The following is a 10,000-nucleotide window of genomic DNA, read 5'->3' on the forward strand; positions in this document are numbered from 1 at the left end:
ATCTACAGCTAGAGGAGACCCCACCTATCTACAGCTAGGGGAGACCCCACCTATCTACAGCTAGAGGAGACCCCACCTATCTACAGCTAGAGGAGACCCCACCTATCTACAGCTAGAGGAGGCCCCACCTATCTACAGCTAGAGGAGACCCCACCTATCTACAGCTAGGGGAGACCCCACCTATCTACAGCTAGAGGAAACCTCACCTATCTACAGCTAGAGGAGACCCCACCTATCTACAGCTAGAGGAGACCTCACCTATCTACAGCTAGAGGAGACCCCACCTACCTACAGCTAGAGGAGACCCCACCTATCTACAGCTAGGGGAGACCCCACCTATCTACAGCTAGGGGAGACCCCACCTATCTACAGCTAGAGGAGACCTCACCTATCTACAGCTAGAGGAGGCCCCACCTATCTACAGCTAGGGGAGACCCCACCTATCTACAGCTAGGGGAGACCCCACCTATCTACAGCTAGAGGAGACCCCACCTATCTACAGCCAGGGGAGACCCCACCTATCTACAGCTAGGGGAGACCCCACCTATCTACAGCTAGAGGAGACCCCACCTATCTACAGCTAGGGGAGACCCCACCTATCTACAGCTAGAGGAGACCCCACCTATCTACAGCTAGGGGAGACTGTGATAAGCCCTATTTCAACAAACGGTGACGTATCCCTTTAAGACTCTTTTTATTGGGGGTCAAGCCCCCCTAAATTTCATCTCAGCCCCCTAAAAATTATAATTTTTCATTCATTTTAGTGCTTCCAGTGAGAGTTTGTGAACTTGTCTGTTAGTGACAGAGGACAACCAATGACAGGCTCAAACTAATTTTTTATAGTTTAAAAGTTTAATATCCTGTGTCGCCATTGCTATGCACCTGTAACCCACTCAAGGAAAGTTTTAATTTTATATATATTTATTGTTTACACCTCATTATCATTTGATTTGATTCTGGTAGTCCATGAAGGGACTTTCGTAGTTTTTTCATATGGTCAATATTTTGCATTTATCCTCTGTTATAATAAGAAATAAATATATTCACTGTTATCCAGTGAAATTACTGATTTAGCAGGGTGGGGAGTTAACACTTTTGCATTCTCACATTCTCATTAGGGGCTGAGCCCCCCTAAAGGGCTGATCCTAGAATCGCCCCTGATTGGTAGCATCATATAACAGCAAATGTGTCTCTGCATGCTAAAGTTGAATAAAAAAAGGAATAAAAAATTCATCTTTTGGAAATTGATCTTAATGCCTTAATTAAAAAAATTAGGAATAATCTAACCTTTAAGGACACCAATTTTCTTTGTGAATGAATAATGTATCGTAAATAAATAAATGTTCTTCCTTAAAATACAGGGGGCAAAAGTCAGTCCACCCCTATGTTAAATTCCCATAGAGGCAGGCAGATGTTTAAGGCCAGTTATTTCATGGATTCAGGGTACTATGCATCCTGATAAAGTTCCCTTGGCCTTTGGAATTAAAATAGCCCCCCCACATCATCACATACCCTTCACCATACCTAGAGATTGGCATGGTTTTATTTCAGTTAGCATAATAGCTGGTTTGATTTGCATTGAGAGATGATCTTATGGAAAGTACCCCATGCCAGTCTCTAGGTATGGTGAAGGGTATGTGATGATGGGGGGGCCAAGGGAACTTTATCAGGATGCATAGTATCCTGGATCCATGAAATAACTGGCCTCTAAAAATAATAATCTGCCTGCCTCTATGGGAATTTAACATAGGGGTGTAGTCACTTATGCCCCCTGTATTTTAAGGAAGAACATTTATTAATTTACGATACATTATTCATTCACAAAGAAAATTGGTGTTCTCAAAGGTTGGATTTTTCCAATTTTTTTCAAATAAAGGCATTAAGATCAATTTCCAAAAAGATGATTTTTTTATTCCTCTTTTTTGTCAAATTTAGCGTGGGTTCCTATACTCATGAGCAGCGCTGTACGTCTTGTCCTGCTTACACGAGTCCGTGTTGAGAGCGGTCCAGGACAGCGTGGTGAGCCCGGGGGAGAGAGCCACCTCCACCCGGCCGATGAAGGGCTGCATCAGAGGGAGGAGGGAAGGAGGGATCCTGGCGACCACCGAGCCGTATTCCTGGAGCAACTCCAGCAGCCTGAACCGGTGCAGCGGAGAGTCGAGGTAGGAAAGAAGGAACAAGTCAACGAGAATTCAGTTCATACTGCCAAAACAAAAAGATGTTAACGGTTTAAAAGGTCCACTATGTAGGAATTTCTCCCATCTAGCGGTGAAATTGTATTTTGCATTCAAACGAATAGTGCTCTCTAGCCCCCTTCGCGTTTTCAAACGCGCGTTGCAACTACGGTAGCCGTTATGGTCAGTGTTAACGCTTATCAGTTTAATTTTCTAAGCACATTTTGAAAAACAGAAAAATGGGTTCAAATATCAAATTTTTCATATTTTTTTTCGCCTTGACAAATTAAAAAAAATGTGATCGTTTTTCCAATTTTCTGTTTTTTATTCAGAATATCAGAAATTTAAAAAAATTACAAAATTGCGTCTGGGCTCCAATTATTCAATACTGTAATGGTATTCTCTCCTATAGATCTATAGACAGAATGAGAATGGAAAAGGTGTTGGAAGTCGAATATCCAAAAACATTCAGCATTCAGCAAGATCGCCTGGTGTCTATATCTATATTTAGTACAATGATCATCCATGTCAATCAGGTCTTCATTTGCCGTCTCTGATAAGAGTGATTTTATGGGATGATTAACTCTAGAACTAACCCTTCCCTTCCTAGTCTTGCATAACTAAGCCTGTGTATGTTGTGCTCTGAAACTTGTATAATGACGAGATGCTTGCCCCCCGTTTGGTCCAAAGAAATTTTGCACTTGCCCGCAAGTATAACCTAAATTCTCAACAAGATTCTGAATAATATTCTCGTAATTATCCAGCGTCAACGTCTTCTTGAATGACCGCCTAAACGCATCCAGACACAACCACGATAATAGCCAACCAATCGTTGGTAACTAGGTGGAACGAGGGAGAGAATATCATTGCAGTATTCTGAATAATTGGAGCCCAGATGCAATTTTGTAATTTTCTGAAATGTACGTTCCTCTGAATAAAAAACAGAAAATTGGAAAAACAGGTTAAAGATCAAATTTTTTAATTTGTCAAGGCAGAAACAAATGAAAAATTGGATATTTGAACCAATTTTTCTGTTTTTCCAAATGTCCGTTTGTGCTTAGAAAATTGAACTGATAAGCGTTACACTGACCCGTTATGGACCAAGAAGCTATGACTACATGCCTTCCAATTTTCTCTTTTTTGGCGACTAGGATTTCTTCTCCCGTGGCTCGGCATGAGTCTGATCCTCCGTTATGAACTAAAGGGCAGTGACAAGCGCCTCTTGCTGATCTCCTTCTCCGTTTCAGCTGGTTTCAGTCACGTGACGCTGGCTCTGAACGAAATCGCGTTGTGGATTAGCTAGACCGGTCGGCTAGTGCTCTATGTCCCTCTCAGCCATTATAGTTTTTTAAAAAGGCGGAACGACATGGAAGCCTCCTTGGACTTGCCCGTCCGATGTAAACACAGATAAGAAATTCTTTGCTTACGAGGATAAGTCAGATCATTGGCAGAGGTCATTTTACACCAATGAGGACATATTCATGAAATAAGACATTGATTTTAGCTAATAAAATACTACACTACACAGTGTCCCTTTAATGTCACATTACAAAAATAAGAAAATCCATACAAAGCAAGTCAAGTTCAATTCAACTTAACGGTTAATAAAATAAAAAATAAAAACATGCACACAGAACAATGCTGCCGTGCAAAGGCAAAAGGCCGTAACTTAGTTTTCAGTCGAAAATGAGTTAAAAGATATTTTTGGAACATTCAAGACATCCTTTATCATGTGGATAATGTGGATTTGGGGGAGGGGTAGTAGCTCAGTCCTTAGGGAGTTAGGTTTAATTCAATGTTATTCATAGTGTCAAATAATAACAGAAGTTATCTCAGGACACTTTAGATATTAGGGTTAGTGTTGTCTAGACTAGGTCTAGACAACACTATAATTTACAGAAACCAAACTAATGTCCTCAAGAGCAATTGCAAACACTAACAGATACACATTTGTTCTCACCGCTTGTACAGAGCTTTGACCGACGCTTCTCTTAAAGTCATTTTTAGGATGACCTTTGGCACCGTCACCCCGAGTTTGCTCATCCAGCGGGCTTCCTGCAGCACCTCCAGCACCACAGGGTCCAGGTTCACAGAAACCTCCTGGGAAACAGGACAGCTCTTCACACTTTGTGCCCCTGTTCTGCCAGGAGTGTGACGTTACCGTATATATACAACAACAAAGTCACAAAACAAAAAGACATGGAGGGAACTCTCTGAAGGATGAGTTTGATGCCGACTTGGCCGAGAAAATGAAAAGGGAAGCCTCAACATTCATTGTAGAGAAAGATAAATTCAGCTGGTGGAACAAACAGTTGGAGGTATGTATTACTCCACCAGCTTTCCATGTAAATAATCAGGACTTTTAACATCGTAAAACACACTTCATTCAAAGTCGACAGAAAGAAAATAAAACTACCAAAAGCCGTCTTGGTTCATCTTTCCACTGTACCAACAATCACCACTCTGGTTTGGTTGAACTCTTAATTCACCCATTTACATGTGGAGATATGCTGGCTTTATACACGCTAAAAGTCCTGATTATTTACATGGAGTCTGGTGGAGATATGCTGGCTCTATACACGCTAAAAGTCCTGATTATTTACATGGAGTCTGGTGGAGATATGCTGGCTCTATACACGCTAAAGTCCTGATTATTTACATGGAGTCTGGTGGAGATATGCTGGCTCTTATACACGCTTAAAAGTCCTGATTATTTACATGGAGTCTGGTGGAAATATGCTGGCTCTATACACGCTAAAAGTCCTGATTATTTACATGGAGTCTGGTGGAGATATGCTGGCTCTATACACGCTTAAAAAGTCCTGATTATTTACATGGAGTCTGGTGGAGATATGCTGGCTCTATACACGCTAAAGTCCTGATTATTTACATGGAGTCTGGTGGAGATATGCTGGCTCTATACACGCTTAAAAGTCCTGATTATTTACATGGAGTCTGGTGGAGATATGCTGGCTCTATACACGCTAAAAGTCCTGATTATTTACATGGAGTCTGGTGGAGATATGCTGGCTCTATACACGCTAAAAGTCCTGACTATTTACATGGAGTCTGGTGGAGATATGCTGGCTCTATACACACTAAAAGTCCTGATTATTTACATGGAGTCTGGTGGAGATATGCTGGCTCTATACGCTAAAAGTCCTGCTTATTTACATGGAGTCTGGTGGAGTTTGGTGATGGTGATTTCGGGGCTGTTCCATGTTAAACTTAAAGGATCTTACTCATTAACTAAAAGATATATCTCTGTAGGGATCCATCCCATAATGTTGTCAGACACTCAGAATAATAATCTGAGTCCGAGACTGTCACTTAAACAGCAGTTAACCTTAAAACCACATCGAGTGAGTTCACTCGTCCATTGCTCTATCGTTATGTCACCCAGCACCTTGCTGTTCTCGTGTCGGACCAGCAGGGCGGCGCTCAGGCAGTGCGGTGCGCTCTCTGCAGCCTGACTCCAGCCCTGCAGGTGCAGCAACTCGTACTGCAGCAGCACCACGGCAATCTTGTTGTAGCTCCGGATCACTTTGGTCATCTCTGGTCCCTGGCGGAGAGACAGACAGACAGGCAGGCAGGCAGACAGACAAGTTGGGTCACAGAGGGTCGTATTGATTAGGGATATTGTTGCGATCGATGTGATCAAATCAGTTGTACCTTGAGGACGTCAAGCTTCTTCTTCAGGATCAACATTGGAGCTTCAAGCTTCCTGAAGAGCTGACGGCACCACAGGATCCGTCCCGCCACCTGAGAGGGAGACAGGTACACAGAGAGACAGGTACACAGACAGACAGGTACAGAGAGACAGACAGGTACAGAGAGACAGTCCTTAGAGATATGGCAAAATGTTGCAATTTCTTTTGCGAATATGAGAGGTGGACTCCTTCCTAAGAACGTGGACATATTTGGGTGTAAAGTAACGAGTTCTTTCCATGTTGTCTTCATGTTTAAATTCTCAAATAAACTCCGTCCCACGGCTTGTCGTAACCTTTGTTGGTCATTTCCTTCGCGAGTTCGTGATAAATTCTGGCATTTCGTAGATTTTTGCTATCTAAGATAGCCGTTATATTTTACTCGTAAATTAAATTCAAAAAGTCTCTCGCGTCTCCTCGTTCGTCCGCTTCCATCATGTCTTTGTTGACACCTGTCATGTGTGCAAACAGAGAGGAAATACTGGGCGGAAATGAACTACAACTTCTTCTTCTTCTTCGTTTTGTGGCGGGTCACAACCATAAAATGACCTAAAACTTAATCGCAATTCATTAATTTATTCGGGAAATAACGTTTTCCATCAGCGTTTATCGCATAAGCCGTATATATATATCGATCAAGAGAAAATCCGATGAGACCGAACGTATTTCGTTTGAGTCGATATTCACGAAATTCAATCGAAATTTACTGTTTCCATTTTACATTCGATATCACTTAATTCGGATAAAAACATGTGGATGGAAACATAGCTCTAGACTAAAGTCAGCGAGACAGACAGTGAGAGAGACAGGCATACCGGGGGCAGGTTGCGTCCGATGGGCGGCCTGTCTCTCTGTCTCTGGTAGGTCTTCCTCAGCAGCTCCAGCTCTCTGCTGTAGCGCTGCAGCAGCAGCAGGTGGTGCTGCTTCAGGTCCAGACCAGACCCCGGACCGGACTCAAAGACCTCCAGCAGCTCCAGCATCCGCTCTGTCTGAAACACAAAACACCTGTCTGTCTCTCTCTCTCTCTCTCTCTCTCTCTCTCTCTCTCTCTCTCTCTCTCTCTCTCTCTCTCCAGTTAGAGTTAGTTCTGGTTGGGTTGAACTCACAGTGAGAGGCTGACGGAACCAGAAGTCCAGCAGAGACTGAAGAGACTGGAACAGACTCTGGACCTGGAGCTGGAAGTCTGCGTAGTCACTGTCAAACTGAGACACACACACACACACACAGACACACACACACACACACACGCGCACACGCACACACACACACACACACACACACACACACACACACACACACACAGAGAGACACACACACACGCAGAGAGACACACAGACACACACAGAGACAGACACACACACACACCGACACACGCAGACACGCACACACACAAACAGATGCACGCACGCACAAACACAAATAGACACACACACACACACGCAGACACACGCAGACACACGCAGACACACACACAGACACGCACACACACACACACACACACACACGACGCACACACACACACACACACACACAAATAGACACACACACACACGCACACACACAGACACACACAGATGCGTCAGACAGAGTTAGGACAGCACAGAGATGAGAAGGGGATGTATGGACTTATCTACCTCTGGGGGACACGCTGAATAAGACAAAGTCCCAATAAGTCGGCCTGTTCCTTTAAGAAAAGTGTTGTTATACTTTCTATTTCTTGCAAAAATCATTGTATTATTCTATGTATGTAGAGCATGATTTGCACCTCCAGCTTGCGGTGGTCCAGGACGTCGTAGGTCTTGGACGTGGTCACGGAGACGATGTTCTGGTAGCGAAGGTAGATCTTCTCAGCTCCCTCCACCTGGAACACAGTCCACTCAGCGTGAGCTTCAGACTAACTCCTTTCTGCTGTTAGCATGCTTTAATCAACAAACCCTCAGGTTCCTCGTAGGGATGCAGCGATCCGACTTTCTCAGTCCAGATACCGATACCGATGCCTGGGCTTTGTGTATCTGTCGATACCCGGTACCGGTCCGATACGAATTAATATAGTATAGTACACCTTCCAACTTATACCTTCCTTCCACCATGTGGAAGAGACTAAAGGCACCAGAATTCCCTAACTAAACGTTACTACTAACTAAACGTTACTTTTCCTAACTAAACGTTACTTTTCCTAACTAAACGTTACTTTCCTAACTAAACGTTACTTTCCTAACTAAACGTTACTTTCCTAACTAAACGTTACTTTCCTAACTAAACGTTACTTTTCCTAACTAAACGTTACTTTCCTAACTAAACGTTACTTTCCTAACTAAACGTTACTTTCCTAACCTAACTAAACGTTACTTTTCCTAACTAAACGTTACTTTCCTAATCTAACTAAACGTTACTTTCCTAACCTAACTAAACGTTACTTTCCTAACTAAACGTTACTTTTCCTAACTAAACGTTACTTTCCTAACCTAACTAAACGTTACTTTTCCTAACTAAACGTTACTTTCCTAACTAAACGTTACTTTCCTAACTAAACGTTACTTTCCTAACTAAACGTTACCTTCCTAACTAAACGTTACTTCCCTAACTAAACGTTACTTTCCTAACTAAACGTTACTTCCCCTAACTAAACGCATTTCTAACTAAACATTACCTTACCTAACTAAACGTTACTTTCCTAACTAAACGTTACTTTCCTAACCTAACTAAACGTTACTTTCCTAACCTAACCAAACGTTACTTTCCTAACTAAACATTACTTTCCTAACCTAACTAAACGTTACTTTCCTAACCTAACTAAACGTTACTTTCCTAACTAAACATTACTTTCCTAACTAAACGTTACTTTCCTAACCTAACTAAACGTTACTTTCCTAACCTAACTAAACGTTACTTTCCTAACTAAACGTTACTTTCCTAACCTAACTAAACGTTAATTTCCTAACTAAGACAAAATAACAGATGTAATGTATTGACTTCTTATTTCTTTGTACACTCATCTCTTCCAGCATGCGACACACGTGCGACAGAGGGTAAAAAAACGAACAAAACTGGATCGGCCCGTGGATCTGTTCATTTTTCCGATCCCTGATCCAGCTATTTTGTCAATATCGAGACCGATATCCGATAGTGCACCCCTAGTTCCTTTAACCTTCATGCTTTGTAAAGCCTTCTTATTCTGTACTTTTTCTCTACTGTATGTAGCCTGTTGTATTCTGTCTTCCTGTATTGGATTGAATGTGAAACTGTATGTTGTCCTGGACGCTTATGTTTTATTCTTGGCCAGGTCGACCGTGGCAACAGCCTACCTGGTTAAATAAAATAAAAATGTTGTCCTCGGGTCAAATTTGACCCGTTTTCAAAGTTTTTTTTATATCAGAAATATGCAACGTCGACATAAGCGGCTAAAACTTTTGGGAAAAGCCTCAAAAATGTTGGAAAAAAGCATCCAAAACGCCGGCAAAAGTGACAAAATGTCCAAAAAAAGGGACACAAACATCATAAAAAGCTATAAGAATGTGGAAAAAAAGTGACCAAAAAACACAAAACATTTAAAAAGCAACAACAACGTTGAATAGGGACAACAAGACATCACAAGGGTTAACATGTATGTTAGCTGATTGGAGCAGAAAAGAGATGTTATATCTGCTAAAGTTTACCTGCTAAAACCCAAATGTTTGGAGCCTTGAAACTGTCTGAACACATCGTTAAATACAGCTTCAAATATATTTCTGTTCAGCAATTTATCAGCAAGAAACTAAAGGGATTTCTTACTCACAGGTGTGTGTGTGTGTTTGTCTTTGTGTGTGTGGTGTTTGTGTGTGTGTATGTGTGTGTCAGGGCCCCGCCTCCCTGAGCTGTCTCCCCTTCCCTTTTGTGTGTCTCCCTTACCTCAGCCCCTTTTTTTGTGTCTGTGTTGTTTGTCTCCGTCCGTCTCTTTTTGTTCCTCGGTTTCCTGAGTTCCCACGACCACTGAAGGCACCCCGGCACCAAGGCAGCTGCAATCACTACGATCGACTACACCTGCACCAGTCCACGCACCTGGGGCTGATTGCCACTCTCCCTATATTAGGGAGAGGTCTGCTTTCGGTCCTCGCCAGATAATTGTTTCAGCCACGTAAT

The 10,000-nt window shown here is 42.4% G+C and overlaps 2 protein-coding genes across 2 annotated transcripts in view; both read right to left on the reverse strand.

Moving 5' to 3' along the window:
• Window positions 1-10,000, reverse strand: part of LOC120552600 (NACHT, LRR and PYD domains-containing protein 1-like) — a 735,215-nt gene that overhangs the window by 680,206 nt on the left and 45,009 nt on the right.
• The window catches only part of dnah5l (dynein, axonemal, heavy chain 5 like), a 163,975-nt gene that overhangs the window by 127,054 nt on the left and 26,921 nt on the right, over window positions 1-10,000 (reverse strand). The window contains 7 exon segments of the mRNA XM_039790785.1: window positions 1,985-2,136; window positions 4,135-4,274; window positions 5,581-5,736; window positions 5,847-5,936; window positions 6,697-6,870; window positions 6,988-7,083; window positions 7,647-7,742. Of these exon segments, the coding sequence (XP_039646719.1) occupies window positions 1,985-2,136; window positions 4,135-4,274; window positions 5,581-5,736; window positions 5,847-5,936; window positions 6,697-6,870; window positions 6,988-7,083; window positions 7,647-7,742 (904 nt within the window).

Source organism: Perca fluviatilis, chromosome 22, assembly GCF_010015445.1.
Source record: "Perca fluviatilis chromosome 22, GENO_Pfluv_1.0, whole genome shotgun sequence".
Classification (NCBI taxonomy): domain Eukaryota; kingdom Metazoa; phylum Chordata; class Actinopteri; order Perciformes; family Percidae; genus Perca; species Perca fluviatilis.